The sequence below is a fragment of the Cottoperca gobio genome, chromosome 17 (genome assembly GCF_900634415.1).
Source record: "Cottoperca gobio chromosome 17, fCotGob3.1, whole genome shotgun sequence".
In the NCBI taxonomy this organism is placed as follows: Eukaryota; Metazoa; Chordata; class Actinopteri; order Perciformes; family Bovichtidae; genus Cottoperca; species Cottoperca gobio.
In genome coordinates this window covers 13,531,621-13,548,294 of record NC_041371.1, presented here as the reverse complement: position 1 = coordinate 13,548,294, position 16,674 = coordinate 13,531,621, and the positions used below count along the sequence as shown (strand labels likewise).

Here is a 16,674-nt window from a genome sequence, read left to right as displayed (position 1 = left end):
GTTTACTTTCATGTACGACAACAGAAAGAATCCCATTTTCACATTTACATCTATTATGAACATGCTTCTTATTTCAATAATTGCTATCAATTCAGACTGTAATGCTTGATTCTCTTGTGTGCACATGTAGACTGAGCAAGGAGCTTCAGCAGAAAGATAAAATCATCGAGTCACTCCATACCAAGCTGCAGCACCGTCCAGAAACCCCGTCCAGCTGCCACGCTCTCTCTGAGACCACAGACCAATCAGACAGAACGTCTTTGGTGTCCGATGAGTACAGAACCAACGAAGACGTGGACCTGTGCTCCGATTTAGACGCCAGAGAATATCAGGAGGAGCACCGGCTGCGGCAGCCGGGACACGGACCAGAACAAGACGGTAAAAGTTGTTTGTATGTTCCACCTCTCCATATCTGAGAAATGTCTGTTCCATCCTCTCACTTTCCGTTCCCCTCCTTTAGTCCCTCCATCTTTTCCTCCTCCTCATGGCTTCCTCAAGACCTCCAACAGCTGTCCCAACATGCTTTGCTCAGCCCCTCTGGGATTGACCAGTCAGTCCTCCAGAGGTATGGGACTCACAGATGGCTATGACTTGCAAAATACCCCATCATTTTCTTTTTCCTCATCCTCCTCCTTCATGTTCTGTTTGTGTCACTTCCTGTCATTCTCCTCCAGCCCTTTTCAGGGATCCTGTCTCCTACTCCTTCTCTGTCCCCTGTGGCCCTGACGTCTGGGGTAGAGAAGTTATTTCTGACCCCCGGCCCAGGGCCCTGTCTGTGATTGCTGTTCGCCCAGAGCTGGACACGCTGTACAAACAGATGAATGAGCAGAACAGGGGTGAGGGGCCACGGAGGGGGTGGTGTGCCATGTGTGAAAGTGTAAATAAAGAGCATAATATCTGCTGTTAGCTACCATCACTAGCAGATTAAAGTCCTCTGTTTGTTTTCACATCATGTTTCACACATTTCACTTTTGTGTGTGTGGTTACAGGCTTTGCAGTTCCCCATGACCAGGCTCTGTTCACTATCTCACCTGGTGCCCACAACCAGCACGACCTCTCCGGCTACAGCCAGCTCTCCCATCATGCCTTTCAACAGTATCCCGAAGGCCACTCGCTGAAGTCTGACTCGGGTCCAGTGACGGGAGGGACTTTGTGGGACATGGAGAACATGGTTCAGCAAGTGGGAGGCTTCTCTGGATCATCAGGATACCAGCAAGGAAGCAGCCATACAGGTGAGACTACATACTGTTTACACAGCACCCTTTATAACATAAAATGCAGCTCAAAGTGCTTTACAAGAGAATCTAATTAATAGCACAGCTAATAAAAAAACTGTTATTAAAAACTGATTAAAAAACCATAAAACAAGTATGAAAAATATAAAGTAATACCAATATTAAGCTGCCTTCACATAATAAGAAATGTTCTCTGCGCTCTGTGCCGCTTCATACAGCTGTTATCTCATTGGTCAGCGGCAATCGAGGTCAAAGTTGAAATAATTAGAACTTTGAGCGCAGGGCTCCGTGGTAATTTCTCAGCCAGCGCAGAGCTGTTTTACCGCCGATCATGTAAAAGCAGCTTTATTATTTATTAGATTTATTATAATTAATTCATTAAAAGCAGTCAAATTATGACAATATTTCTATTATGCTGTTTGTCTCTAGGGGTAAATCTGATAGAGGAGCACCTGCGGGAGGTGAGGTGTCTCCGTCAGCGTCTGGAGGAGTCCATTAGGACCAATGATAGGCTCAGACTGCAGCTGGAGGAGAGACTCGCCTCGAGTGGGCGTGACGGAGGTATTGTTTCCCGTACTGCAACATCGCCACTTTTTTCTCTTTATGTAAGAAAATGACATAAAATAACTCCTGTTTTTTTGTCCAGGTCCGCCAACAAACATCTACATTCAGGGACTGGACACAGTTCCTCAACTGTCCAATGAGATCAGAGTCCTAAAGGAAGAAAACATGGGTCTACAGTCACGCCTGCAGGCTAGCACAGGTGCCTCATCTTAAGGAAACATATATATCCATATAGTTTTCCTTTTGTTCTTCTAGAATACATGCATGTTAACCCATTTTGAACTATTCTATTCCCTCAGACACATGTGAGGAGGTGGTGCAGTTGCGGGAGGCGGTGTTTACAGCACGCGCCCGCCTGAAACAAGCGGAACTGGAGGCAGAGCAGTGGAAAGAGGAGCTAAGACGACTTCAGGCTCACAGTCAGGAGCAGGGACAGCAGATTCACATATTAAGGCAGGAACGACTGGCCAGTCAGGAGAAAACCAACAGGTTGGTGTTGAATCAAACAGTGACTGATTTGTAGATAGAAATTGCGCTTGTCTGTGCGTATTCATATTTATTCTCTAACTGTAATGTGCTGTGATGTATCCTCAGGCTCCAGCATGAGGTGTCTCTACTGCAGCAGCAGCTATGTGAGAGCAGAGAGCTCATCCACTCCCTGCAGAGCGAACTACAAGTATACGATCAAGTGTGTTCCAGCACAAAGGCCAACCAAGGTCAGTCTGTTCATTGTACACCAACTATCCTTAATACACTCCCGTTATTAAAAGTAATAAAGTAATTAATATGTTGGCGCCATCTAGTGTTAGTTTTAAGAATGGCACCGTGGTAGACGGGACACTGAGATGATTATGTTAAAAACAAACTAAATGTTCACTATAATTGTTTAATTTTATTTATGCCATTAGAACAGTTTGAAATAATAAAAAACACACTGCATTATAACTTTAAACATCTACCCAAGTACGAACAAACCTGTCATCAAAGTTTAATTTTATAGTTGTGCTGGAATAAAACCGTCTAAACCCCAAAGAGCCCTGAAGCAGAAGCATGTCCACCCTCGGGTCAGTGACTTTGTGTTTCGTCTTCAGGCTACCTGTGTGAGCTCCCAGGTCTACCGGTGGAGCTGGGCGAGCTGCTCGGGGAGGTGAGGAGTCTGCGAGCCCAGCTGCAAAACAGCGTCCAGGAGAACAGCGCTCTTAAACAACTGGAGCTCCACAAGCAGTTGGAGCAGAAGCTGGGTGTGGGCTCTCCTCGGACCCCCTCCCTCTCCGCCCTCACTGCCAGCCCTCAGAGAGAGAACTTCTACAGGCGACAGCTGCTGCACGGTGAGACAGCTTCTACATATAACACCAACTAACTCAACATGTTTGTGGTGTGCTGTGCTGTGCTGTGTGTCCAAGCCTGGATTGTGTATGTGTGCTCCACAGACCCTGCTCCATCTCCACCAGTCAGGGACATTGGTCTGTTTAACTGCGGCTCTCCCGGTCCTCCCTACTCAGACCTGGACGACAGCCATAGCACTGCCAATGGTGTGACTTTAACTGCACGGCATGACTGCAACTTAATCTAACAATAATACCTTTTAATTGTAATGTGCCTGACAGAATGTTGTTTTAATCACATCTGAACTCCACAAAATTCTCTCTTGACAATAATGTCATTCAGAGTCCGATTCCAAAATAAATAGAAGCTCTTTTACTTCCAGCAGACCCTCTTGACCCTCACTCTGAGCTGGAGGGGGAAGCTCCTGACGGCTCGTTTGCGAACCGTAATGGCCGCCACGCCATCGGTCATGTGGATGACTTCAGCGCTCTTCAGCAGCAAGTCCTAGAGGGCCGGAGCCTTGTCCACCGCATGGAGACAACCCTGCAGGCCTGCCTCAGCCCCCCACTGCTGGAGGGCAACCGGAAGCAGAGCAGTGAGCTGGTGAGAGCCAAAAGGCCAAAAGAAGGATTTTATTGTTAACAAAACAATGACAACTAACTATAATCACAAATATCTAACTGAGCTCTGTATGCAGATCCTGGACTATGGATGTGTGAAGAGTCTGCTGTCGAACACCAAGACTCTGAGGCAGATCCTGGAGGAGGCGATGTCTCTGCTGAAGATGTTCTGGAGAGCAGCGCTGCCCAGCACTGATCCCTCCATGCAGAACCTCAAGAAGGTGTGGGACACATTATGATATTTTATGACCAGTCTGATCTTCTTAAAGGATAAGCCTGGTGATACACTATATGTGTGTTATTGTCAACAATTCCCATGAAAAGATCAAAACAAACATTGTATTAGTCTCTCAGTGTGTTCCCAACATGTCTGTGGCATATATCTTCAAACACGGTTTAATTATTTCCTAAAGTTACTCAAAAGATGTAAATATTGTATTTATTTTGCATTGCTGCATATGTGGTAAGCTAGTAAGCAGTGCAAAATAAATACAATATTTACATCTTTTGTCAGGAGCTCTTTGTCACAGAAGAATAAGCTATATTAGGCCACAACTGTAATACTTGTTAATATTATCAACTTATTGTTTAGAAAAATATATAATATCTCTATATCATGTGTGTGTGCATGCGTGTCTCTGTGTGTGTGTGTGCGTGTGTGTGTGTGTGTGTGTGTGTGTGTGTGTGTAGGAGCAGGGTATGCAAGAGGAAATCTTGTCCCTGAAACTGCGTATGTCGGAGCAGGAGGAGGTTCTTAAGGGGACGATTCAAAGACTGAGGAGCACCAGCCGCACCAAGGAGAACATGGAGCACTTCATAGTCAACCAGCGTAAGTGTGTGAGATTATGAGAGAGACTTGGGGCGCGACAGACTCAAAGCAGTCGTTTATGACAAAGCAGACCCAGAGTGTGAGAGGAAAGAAATGTAGGGGGGGGGCGAGTGTAAAACAAAACCTAATAAGGTATGACAACATTGCTTGTCCCTTCTTGGAAGTGTAAAGAATTCCCAGGTTGGGGATTGGACAGAAACAATGAACTAGGCAATCTATCGGCTACAGATCAGAAATACAAAGGCTTCTGCAGTACCCGGGTTCAAATGCACAAATACCTGAAAGGAAAGATGTTATTGTGACGTGCTTGTTAATGTATGCAGCACATAAAGTGTTCTCTGCTTATTTAGTTTTGTAATAACATTCTATATTATTTTCTTGTTTGTTTTCTTGCAGTGTCAAGAACTCGTGATGTGCTAAAGAAAGCAAGGACAAATTTAGAGGTAAGCAAAAATCCCCGTCATATCCAGGTTATCATACATAATGGTTATCTGTGTGCATACTCCACAGTATTATGTGTAGAAGTATTATATGTTGTGATGTCCCTGGTGTCTTTTTGATGTACATTCGTCACTTTTGGCTTCTCTGCCTCACGTGTTCCTTCGTCCTGCATTTGTCTTCCCTCTCCTCATTTAAATCCCCCAGAAGAATGAGCTGAGACTTTCCTCTCTAAGCTCCTCCTCCTCCTCTTCTTATGCTGGTAATTGTTTGACATCTTGTGATTTTACAGGTAGAAGTTGTCCCAGATGCTGTATTTCAATAACCTGACTAGTAGTTTTGGCCTACTGGTCAAACTGTAGGTCTCAAAGTCTGTGGTTTGGGGCAGCTTTTACCTCCGTGTGGTTTTGCTTTTTCTAACCATGCTGAAATCACTGCTTTACCATCTCGTCAGAGCGTTCTGCATCCTGGTTTAACTTTATTTTTTATGACATTTCTGCTTTATTAGTGTGTTTATTAGAGACAAATAAAAGAAGAGAAGTTGTCCTGAGTAGAAAACAAGCTGACCACACACAGTTCCACAAAGGACTTTATTATACCACTCTTTTTCTTATTAATAGGTTTTCTTTTAAAGAACACAGATAAACAAAGAAATATTCATATGTGCCAACCAGACATAAAACTTTGAATAAAAATAAATAACAAGGGGATAAATAAAAATAAACAACACAATCTACATATATATACATATAAATATCCATACATATAAATACATACACATATATACAGTATGTATATATATATATATATATATATATATATATATATTCATACATATACATTAACGCAGCCACACAAACACATGTGTATATTCATATACTGTATGTACACATTCATATTAACCCATAATGATTCTGCACAAAAACATTTTTATTGAAAGATTTGCCCTTAAGTTAAGTAAGTGACTGCTATATATAATCAGCCTTATAGCTCACACAAAAGCCATTTTGACCAATTTTGTTCAAAGATTTTCAGTTCTTAGTTTAAATGTAATTCTTCCACTCTTGGCATTTTTCAATGTCTCTTTATCTTATAGTTGGATGCTTTCTCATATACTGTGCACTGCACATGCATGTGTTTGTGTGAGGTGATGTTATTAACTCTATACGATAATATGAGCGTGTTCTAGACTCGACCCAGTTTCAAATATTTATCAATTAATGCAAATGATTATTGTTATTTAATTTAAGGGAGAGAATACATTCGCACCAATAAGTATTATGTAAAAAAAATTTAATTTGGAGGATTAATGAAAAATTACAATGTTGAAATCACAAAAACATTATCTAAATCAATCAAATAGTATTAAATGATGACCAAAACAGTGGTATAAAAACTATTTTAGTCAAAACAAAATCAACTCTAGGTAATGTAGATAAAGAGATGATGTGAGGTTTAAAGGTTGACATAATCAATTCTGTCATTGGAAGTGTGTGTGTGGTCATCTTGTTCTCTACGTTCATCTATGTATTTGGTGTGTATTCACCTGACATGGTGATCCTAAAATCCCACCACAACTGCTCAATTGTTAATAACTGTATTTATCAGAAAAAGGCGCGGAGTTGTTCGCACAACACTGACACCAAATTGCATACACACTGATCCACTCAGCCGCCACTGCACTAAAGTGTTGTTTACTTCTACATGCCCTGTATTAAAGTTAAGACTATTCATAGCTTCGGACCCCCCACACTTATCGCCAAAATAACCACACGCCGCATAGTTTCTATTCTGTGTGTATGCTGTCACAGCATTGCTTAAGGATGTACACACAAAAACATGTGTGTGACACCTTAAAAAAAGTTTTACTGCTGCCCTTCAATCTGAGTGGTGTCAACAACACCCACGCAACACAGAGGAAAAACACAGCAAGTGTGTGTGTGTGTGTGTGTGTGTGTGTGTGTGTGTGTGTGTGTGTGTGTGTGTGCGTGTGTGTGTGTGTGTGAGGGACAAAAGATTTGAGTAACAACATTGCTTCTTCTCTAATCGCTCATTCTCAGCTTCTCATCTGCAAGCGGTTGTATTTTGAGAACGTTATTACAACTAACAGTATGCGCAGTAAACTACTCCTTGCTGTGGTGTCACTTGTTTCTAAAGGAATAGTTCGACATTTTAGTGAATATGTTTATTCTCTTCGTTGCGGAGAGTTGGATGAAACGATTGTGCTCTTATGCTTGTACACTAAACATGAAGCTACCGCCAGGAGGCAGTTAGCTTAGCTTAGCATAATGACTAGAAACAGCTAGCCTGTTTCTGTCTGAAGGTAACAATATCTGCCTCCCTTCACCAGTAAAGCTCACTAATTACTTTGACTGTTAGACAGAGCTGGCAGGCTGGCTGTTTCCCCATGTTTCCAGTCTTTATGCTAAGCTAAGCTAACCGTCTCCTGGCTCTAGCTTCATATTAGTTTACAGACATGAGAGTGGTATCTTCTCATCTAACTCTCTGCAAGAAATCAAACCAAATTATTCCTTAAGCGTATCACCTCGCCGGTAGTCTGTCAGTTATAATCCATATAAGGATTGTTGAATAATAACTTACATCTTGTTTTCCCTCTCTCCTTCTGTCCCTAAACCCAGCTGAGGACCCTGGAGGTGCTGCCAGAGAGCGGCCGGCTGATCGCAGTTTCCTGAAGGCCAGCGGCGCTTCCGGAGCTGCAGCCAATCAACGTCCAGCAGCGAGGAAGCGCGGCAGCCAATGCTTGCTTTAGACTAATAAAGAACCAGCCTCAACGCTACCACCTCTGACCTCTAACCTCTATGCTGAAACAGCCAAGACCCACAACCCCCCCACCCTCCTTCCAGCTCCCCAAACACCAGCCTTTCTAGTCCCACCCAGTCTCCGTCCAGCCAGGAGAGTGCTTCCACACCTCCCTTCTCCAGGCAATACGTGCGCAGTATAATCTGCACCTTGAGCCTTACCACCTTCACCCCCTCGCCAGTCACTCCCCTCCCCCTCCCACCACATGTAATGTTGTCTTTGAGTGATACAGTTGGCAGTTTGCCTCGGCGTGTGTGTGACAGAAGAAGGTGTTTGAAATGTGCCTCTGGTGGTTTCAGTGACGTGCGTCCTACTGATGGAGCTGGTTGAAGATGCTCCTAGAAACTGATCTCAGACCAGATGTGTGTTCTCAATCTGGTTTCAATTAAGGCATTTTGGGTTGTATTACAGAAACGTTCAGGATAATTGTACCTGATTTGGGCATTTAAAAAACAACAACCGTAGACTTGAGAGAACTTAACTTGTGAGTTAAAAACAAGTTTCTCTAGTGCACCCCCAGATCTGTATCTAAGAGTATCTTCTTTTGAGAGCCAGACAGCCTGTGGACGGAATAGATGTTCATGCATGTTTAATTGTGGCTTGAGAGAGGAATTCTGCACACACGTACACACAAACACATACATGTATATCTGTATGTGTGATCGAAAACGGCTCACTCAAAGACAAAACATCCTCAACTTTGACTGCCACAGAAATGCAAGTTTACTTCGTGTGGCACTTTTATGAACAAGGACATTTTCTTTTTTTGCAAATGCAATGCAAAGAACAATGACACCCACTACTACACACAGTGGAGGAATGTAGAGGAGGTAGGCGATCACTGCTAAGTAGTCGTGTACTAGCTGTATCTGTATGAATGCTTTGTCAGCCATCAGCCAAGGGTTATGAATAGCAGAACAAAAGCCAGAGAAAGGTTCCATTTTAGTCACAAGCCTCCTCTTTTAGGGTCCTAACGGTGCCTCTTTTGGGCATTTACCTACTGAATTTTATGTATTGAATAAGTCAAAAGGGTCAATTGAAAGCTCAAGGCTTTGATCAATCTGATTAGTTGTGATTTAAAAGCAGGACGATAGAATACATATAAAAAGAGGTTAAAGTGCTCAAATGGAACCAGGCTCAACACGCGTATTCAAGCTCCTCTGTAGGAGTTCTCATACGAGCATGTGCAATAATGATGTTGTTTCTTGAATGTTCATGCTGCACCGGGTCTATTATTATTACTTTGCTTGACACTGGATTATTAGTCACACTCATAATAACTTTAGCACACGATCAGTGTTACGATTGTACTTTTCACCAGAGTGTTGATGCATGACAGATTGTAAAATCTAAGCTATGGAACATGGGATTGCCAATACTTGCCAAAGTTTGAACTTTGAAATCTTTACTTCACTTTGCCTTGCCTTATCCATGCGAATGACAAACCCAGGTCTGATCAGACCGTGGAGACACCGAGGTGTCTTCTTTCAGAGCCACAGAGACGGTAACCGTTAGACAGGTGGATCAGTGTATTTCGAATTGTGTGATGGAAATTAGCTCCTTTTTTGGACCAAAACTCAACAGAGTAGATTTTTCCCACGTGGCCATATGCTATTGTCTTTATGTTATTTCTCTTGGTTCAGGCCATCTTAGCATTCCCATGGCAATGGCAACATAGGTTATCAAGTATATAGATGATGCAAACTTTGGCAGGCTACTGGTAGGATCATTGTTCTTTAATTCACTCACTTATAACAGTTCAAATTAAGTTTGATGTGTTCTTGCTGTACATTTGCCATTTTATGCTGTAAATAACCGGCTTTTTCTGTATGAACCTTTGTGTGCGCACGCATGTGTGTGCCTGTGTGAGTGTGTGAGTGTGTTAAAAAAACATCCAACATTTGCTTTTTGCAAAGTTGATTTTCTGGGTAGCTGTGCAATAGCTTTATATGTTTTATTTTGATGTTAAACATCATTGTATTACGAGTATGTTTGCTGCATTCACTTCCTGCAATGTATGATTTCTATGCAGTGTGTGTTAGAGGATTGTGTCACTGTATCAATTAGTCACATAGGCTGTGTCTGATAAGAAACCACAAGCTATGCCTTTACGATATTTAAGTCACTGATCACAATATCATCCACCTATAACAAAGCTCTGATTAATGTTGCTTCGCTTGCCTTTACATTTAGCTGGAGAGCTTCTTTAATCTGCTCTGTTGTAGAAAATGGCCTTGAACTAGTGCTCGTCTACCTGAGATCTGCCAAATTAGGTTTTGTTTGCGCTCGAGTCCTCAGAAAAAGACAAAAGTTGCCAAGTATTTCAATAGAGATAAAAAGTTTGATAGTACCTTTTTGAAATTTAAGAAGTTAAAGAGAAATGTTTTGAAGATTTGTCTACTGTAAAAAATAAAAAGCCAATGAACGGAGAGATTGTGAAACGTTGGATCCACAAAGCACCTTGTTAGAGCGTAAACAAAGCCTTTTTGCTATTTGTTATAAAGAAGGGAATCAAACAGCAGTTTGAAACAGTGTATCGCTGGTCCTGCGTTGCGTATGTATATAGTGCTACTTGATTGGTGCAGCTTTTATGTGATTGGAAAGCAGTTTTTTCTGAGTTTGTGCATAATGAACTAGAAAGCCGATACAGGACTCGTATGGATCCTGTCTCTGATGACAGTTAACTGTGTGCGGTGTTGGCAAAAGTATTATCAATGAAAGATTTTGGGAAAGAATGAATAAAACACTTTAAAAGTTTGTGTGGTTTACTTTTGTTCAGTTTTGGTTTTTATTTATTCTTTGTTTTATATTTGGGTCCCCATTAGTTTCTGCCTGTGCTGTTGCTAGAAGATGAGTGTGCGTCTTTGTTCATTAAAGAGTATCTTAACATGGCCGTTGCACATCTGGCCACACCCCCGAGTGATGATGTCACAGTGTACTGGCCACCCTCTACAGCACTGGTTCCCAACCTGTGGGTCGCCAAAGCTTCACGGGGGTCACGAGGTCTTATTGATTTTAATGAGCGTAAGACACCTTTTTTCAGGATTTCACTCCAGGGAGAAGAAACCACTGATTGTGTCAAAAAAGTAGCCGATTAAGTATATATGATGAAAAAAAACAAGTGAAGTAAGAAAAATAAGAGAATTTAATAAAAAGTTCCTAAAAATAAGTTATTGTGTAGTTCATCAGTTGTTCTGCATTGAATATAATGTGAAATATCCATAAAGTGTCAGTTATTCAGGGTTCATCAGTTTACTCTGAGAGGAAAAGGGACCCTAAGAAAAAACATTGGAAGCCACTGCTCTACAGCAGTGTGTGTCCTTCCAGCTATTAAAACACAAATTAAATATTGTTTCTCCAGGATCAGGGTATAACAACTGACAAAATGTCAGACAAAACATACAGGCATCAAGACAAAGACTCATAACATCTAAAGTACATGGAGTTAATACACCAAACTAAACTGAACCAGAATGCTGGCTTCTTACACCAGAAGGAAACAAAAGACAGGAATGAGGATCAGCCTGTGCTCTCTTTATTTGCAAACAAGTAAAACCTTGTACAGTGAATCATCACACTGGTTCTGTAAAGCATTTTAAAACATTCATGAAAATGTAAAATTCAAGTTTTGGGTTTTAGCCTTAAAACACCACGTCCCAGGCGTTTGTCCAAACTCTCTTATCATATCTGTAAAAGTCTTAAAAACTCTTTGGACAAAACTTCATGCCTAGCCTTAACATTCATAAAATACTTTCCGAGCCTCTAGTTGAACACCAACAGGATTTATGAAAGCCCCTTCTATAAGTCCGTAACGTCTCAACCGTTGGTACAAACTGTACTTTAAGTGCAGACGTTTAAACAGCACAACTTACACAAAAATAACTTTTAAAGCCACCATATCTCAAATACAGATTATCTTAAATGGTTTCACTTTAAAGAACACACAGGTGAGCGCATCTTGTACAACTTTTACATTTATGGCAATTATATCTTCAGCTGAAAGCAGTCAATCTGCTTCTGATGTGCACCGCGCTCAGTAAATGTATTGCACATTCAATGCATGCAAAGCAGAAAGTTCAAACTGTTTAGGTGTACAGTACATGGCTCTGTATATGACTACGCATGTAACATATACATACAGTACATTCATTAAGGATAAATAGAACTCAATACAGATGCACACACTTATAAAGCACTGCATGTTACTTATATCTAAAGAAGAAGCACAAATTGGGTTCTGCAGTCCAGAGAAGCTTCAGTACAGTGAAGAGTTGTCTGCTGCATAGTTAAAAGCTTATATCAACACTCCTGCTCACAGGATGGTAAAGTGCTCGCAACATTATGTCGAGATAAAGGCAACGGCAGAACTAAACCTTTGACCTCCACTCCCCATGTGGAAAGTGGGCCGTTATATGCTCCATCTTTAGTGACCGTAACATTAAAACTGAAATCTAGATTGCACTGAATGATGGCTGAACTGTGAAAAATTTAATAATTTATGTAATATGTACTGACAAAGTAAGATGTTGTTCACTGCTGCCTCCTCACCCTGTTGTTTATCATGTTAGGGGATATAGCAGCATGTTATTGCACTTCATGTTCAACCAATGCCAAGTCTGCTGCTCTCCTCAGCATCTGGCTTTGGGCCGCTCTCATTCTGCATGCACTTTCCATAAATGCTGTCAAGTTAATTAGTTCAAAACCAATTCAACGAGGCTGTGAGGGCACAACACTTTAAAATCAAACTGTTGATCCACATCAATAACACTCAAACGCCCTCACTTTAAGAGAATCGCCGTTAAAGAAAGTGATGCTTCACAGATCTTCCTCTTCTTACACTCGGACATGCATATATTCACAAGGTTCAAACACTCAAATACACACAGTGATTTCATCAGTCTCTTATCTGTGTGTAGATGTCGCAGGTAAAAGCCACAGTATGGTTTTCATCTCTCTCTGATGCGCGCACACACGCACACACACACACACACACACACAAGCTGAGCCCCTCCTCTGCAGAAAACAAATCACACACACACACACTTTTTGTTCAAAAAAAGTGCAACCCTTTTAAAAACCAAGTCACAGCCACTGGCCTTTATCTCGCCTGTAAACTTGTTTCAGAGCAAGATTTGGCTAAATTTGATGATACAGGGGAAAAAACAGCAGAATACAAACATGCTGCTCTCTAAAAGCACTGTGTAGCAGTCACCACGTTGAGCTTCAGATGGGCTTGTAAAGCAGAGAGGTGACGTATTTCTTCTTGTATCTGTGAGTGGCACTCAGCACCATTACTCCATCCTGCACAAACACAGAAAAGCTGCAATTAGTGGGATCCAACCTCGGCGCCAATACACATGAGCTGCTTCAGTTGCATGAGACAACATGATTTTAAATGCTCATGAAAACATGTATTTATTTAGCACTTAGCCTCATTAGCATATTTAGTACAACCATTCTGAACAAGTTTAGTTTCTTTAAGAATATAAAAACTTATGCAGGCTTCCTTTTGATCGTCACAGAAACACACTTTCACATTTAAACGTTTGTTTAACTGCTTTGGGGAGTTTAACACTCTGATGCCACTTTTCCATCGTATACGCTGATCTTAATTATGGCATGTATTAATGAGTTTGCCTACCCGATTTGTAAACATGTAGTGAATTAACATAAAAGGAGAATTAGTGCGTTTTAGCCCACAGTCTGTAAATAGCTTGTAATATTTAACACAACGATTATTCCCGACTAATCAGAACTTTTGTAATTAAGAATAATTAGACATTATTTTAATTTTTTTATCGTCACATACACTGTGACAATGTTGACAGAGGCTCATTACGCAACGCAAATTGCAACTTGTTAATTAAGTCTATTTTATTAGTTTCATAAATGTATATAATAAAGTAACTGGCTGGACGTAAATGAGTAGCTCTGGGGAAAATGTTTATTTCATGTGGTGCCAGTAACATCTGGAAATGTGTGAGGAGTAATTCAGCAGTTTCCAGGGAACCTACCTTAATAGAGAGAGCGTAAAGATGGTTTAGCATGACGTGGTTGGGTTCCGGCAGCAAGGCAGGGTCACACTGCCGAGAGAGAGTAAACAAAGAACTGGTAAACAACAACAAACGCAAATCAAATAAAAAAAGGTCTGAGGAGATTATATAGATCAATCTAAATTGCAGATAGATGGAGGCACTGACGGATATATTGGTGTCCTTGTTGAGGATGACTTGGAGGAGATGAGGAGGGAGTATAGGTGGGGCTTTGAAATGCTCCTCAGGTCTGAAGACGTACTGCTCCTGCCCATATGGACCTGGAGGGGAGCTGGACAGGTCTGCAAACATTACACTGCGATTACACTGCTGACAGGGTTTTAAGGCTTAATTCAACTTTCCACTGTTTAGTTGTGATCAGTGTTTACCAGAGTGCAAAAACATTATGAACATAAGCTGACCTGATGTGTCGGAGCACTCCAGAGAGTCAACATGGAGGGCGTCAAACACCTCGAAGTCGGACTTCTTCACATGGATCAGGTTGTTGATGGTGCCGAGCTGACTGGTTACAACCGCCTGCAAAAGAAAAAATGTTTCAAGAAGATTATGATCAAGTATTTTTTATCCTTTCATGTTCATAACATCACAGATCTTTGTAACATGCCAAAAAGCGTGAAAGAGTCTGAAACTGAACTGTTTCGGATAAATTGGGTCGGTAATATCGGAGAAGCCAGCAAGAGTAAACTAGACTTTTTAAATTATCCAACCGAAAAACCCAGCCCATCTTGGTCAACCTTTTTCCAATGAAAGTAGCACAAGCTAAAAAAAGTCGCTGAATCTAGCAAGAAAGTCACCAAGTTGGCAACACAGATCACACAGATCGTCACTTCAGGCCAAAGCCACTCTCCCAAAATGATCATATTATGACGGACTTATTAAAGTCCTGCGACAGCCACAGGTACCCGATTTCTTTCTTTTGACAGAGAATTTGATTTATTGATTGCTGTCGGGACATAAAGAGTATTTCAACAAATATAACAAAAAAGTCTTAAGTCTTCTTAAATACATTTCCCACCCTAGCTTTAAAAAATAACTTTCAATAAAATTAAAATAAAAAAGAGATTTACCTCTTTGGAATCATGGACCCACTGGCCATCAACAAAGAACTTGTACTGGTGCTCTCCTTCGGGCAGGTCCAGGATCGCTACAAAGTCATTATGGCTTTGAAGAAAGGAAAAGAAAGCGTCTTACTGCTCGTTCCTCTGACTATGAGAGTGAGAATGCACTGACATTTATAGCTGACTGCAAAAAATATTTTACTTGACTTTTTAATATTTTACCTCTTATTTAGTGGTATCTTCGTGTTCCAGTTATTAAAGGAACCAGCTATGTAGACCTCCTTTCCCCCTCCAGCCCAGCGGATGACCGTGGGTCGAGCCTGAGGACCAGTTTTCAGCTGCTCACCCGGATCGGATTCTTTCTCTCCTGACGCCTAAAAAGCAATTAATTAATATCTCAACTATAAAATCAGTCTTTTGAAAAACCATATCTAACAAATGGCACAGAAATCTGAAAGGTATTTCCTGCCAAACAAACAAGATTCTGTACAATATGTATTTTCCAGCACTACCTTGGACTCTGGCCCGTGGGTGTTGAAGATGTTGGGGTCATCTGTGCTGTCCACCATCTTGCTGCTGGGTTCTTGGTCTTTGTGGCTGCCGCTGCTGTCTGAGCGGTGGGCCTTGGCTCCATGACGATCTCCAGTCAGCCTGTCACTTGTGTTGCCCATGATGCCTCACTATTTATGGTGCTACTGGAAGGAAAACACAACTTCTGTTTGGGCACAAACCTTAAGACTAAAAGGACTAACCTTATTGTAATATAGCCATTCAGAAACTGGTGTTGATTTCATGTCCTTTTATATGGTGTGTAAATGTGATAAGGAGCAACCACAATGTGAACACTCATGTAATGCCATCAATGCAAAATCTAGACATACTAGTAACTACATTCACTCAAGTACTGTATTTAAATACCATTTTAAAAGTATTCAAGTATTTTATTTTGATGCTATTTTATACTTTTACTCCACTACATTTCAGAGGGAAATATTGTACTTATTTCTTCACTGTAGTCTTATTACATTTACAGAAGTGAAAGATCTGAACAGCAGTCTTTCCCACAATGCTAAACGGCTTTCCAGACAGGCTAAAAGGCTTATCTTAAAGCTAGACAGCCTCAGACACAAGCAAGTAACAGTGGCAGAAGTAGCTGTGAACCTGGACCTGCCACAACCGATCAGACTGCATTAACGTTTATTCAACCATCCTGTCAGACACAACACAGCGCCGTCCGTTAACGCCCACTAGCTTCTTAACGAGCAACAAGTTCAACTTCCCAAATAAAATTCTAGATACAATTGTACATATTAAGAGCAGTAATGCGTGCAGTTTGCATGCGTAGCTTGCTAGCTGTAACCTACCAAAGTGTCCCCTTTGGCAGTTCAGCTGTGCCAACTTCAACTCACTTCTGCAGGAAAATATTTTTAGCTTGCAGTTAGCTAGCTGTTAGCTGTCACTTTCTAACTAGTTTAGCACGCTGCTTGTCTTATTTACGACGTCAGTGTCGATTATGACAGAACGACGAAAAACCTCACCATGTAGTAACGATAGAGCAAATGAACTCACCGACACCAGCTGATGTTGATATTTAGTTGTTTTCAGCGGCGGGTAAACGTCTTTACAACAACTGCACCGCGAGGGTGCTCCAACTACGGTGTGCGGCTAGGACACATTTATGCTGCATTCATGTAGTAACAGAATAATCGGAAAATCGGAATATTCACGTGA

General features: G+C 41.3%; 2 protein-coding genes across 12 annotated transcripts in view; one reads left to right on the top strand and one right to left on the bottom strand.

Annotated features, from left to right (window-relative positions):
- LOC115023077 (myomegalin) overlaps positions 1-10,589 on the top strand; it is a 46,156-nt gene extending 35,567 nt beyond the window's left edge. Inside the window, exons 34-49 of one of the 8 annotated variants that reach the window (XM_029454224.1) lie at positions 131-384; positions 461-565; positions 675-836; positions 984-1,232; positions 1,665-1,796; positions 1,882-1,998; positions 2,099-2,288; positions 2,394-2,515; positions 2,891-3,127; positions 3,230-3,331; positions 3,511-3,728; positions 3,823-3,966; positions 4,436-4,574; positions 4,971-5,017; positions 5,220-5,274; positions 7,652-10,589. In XM_029454224.1, coding sequence (XP_029310084.1) covers positions 131-384; positions 461-565; positions 675-836; positions 984-1,232; positions 1,665-1,796; positions 1,882-1,998; positions 2,099-2,288; positions 2,394-2,515; positions 2,891-3,127; positions 3,230-3,331; positions 3,511-3,728; positions 3,823-3,966; positions 4,436-4,574; positions 4,971-5,017; positions 5,220-5,274; positions 7,652-7,782 — 2,404 coding nt within the window. In that variant the 3' untranslated portion in view covers positions 7,783-10,589. Of the gene's footprint in view, positions 1-130; positions 385-460; positions 566-674; positions 837-983; positions 1,233-1,664; positions 1,797-1,881; positions 1,999-2,098; positions 2,289-2,393; positions 2,516-2,890; positions 3,128-3,229; positions 3,332-3,507; positions 3,729-3,822; positions 3,967-4,435; positions 4,575-4,970; positions 5,018-5,219; positions 5,275-7,651 lie in introns of all 8 variants that reach the window. The other 7 variants (XM_029454225.1, XM_029454223.1, XM_029454228.1 and 4 more) reach the window with 7 other exon arrangements.
- A 756-nt stretch (positions 10,590-11,345) lies between these two features.
- prkab2 (protein kinase, AMP-activated, beta 2 non-catalytic subunit) lies at positions 11,346-16,649 on the bottom strand. Of its 4 annotated transcripts, none has more exons than XM_029454203.1 (8): positions 16,513-16,649; positions 15,456-15,635; positions 15,166-15,317; positions 14,953-15,046; positions 14,287-14,401; positions 14,033-14,166; positions 13,847-13,915; positions 11,346-13,133 (listed from the first exon to the last, which is right to left on the bottom strand). In XM_029454203.1, exons 2-8 carry the CDS (start codon positions 15,612-15,614, stop codon positions 13,056-13,058), a joined length of 801 nt encoding a protein of 266 aa, XP_029310063.1. In that variant the 5' UTR covers positions 15,615-15,635; positions 16,513-16,649; the 3' UTR covers positions 11,346-13,055. The 4 variants fall into 4 exon arrangements, with proteins under 4 accessions (XP_029310063.1, XP_029310062.1, XP_029310064.1 ...); XM_029454202.1 differs by having other exon boundaries at positions 15,456-15,638; positions 16,513-16,644; XM_029454204.1 differs by lacking the exon at positions 16,513-16,649 and adding an exon at positions 16,308-16,462 and having other exon boundaries at positions 15,456-15,638.
- Positions 16,650-16,674: the final 25 nt, after the last annotated feature.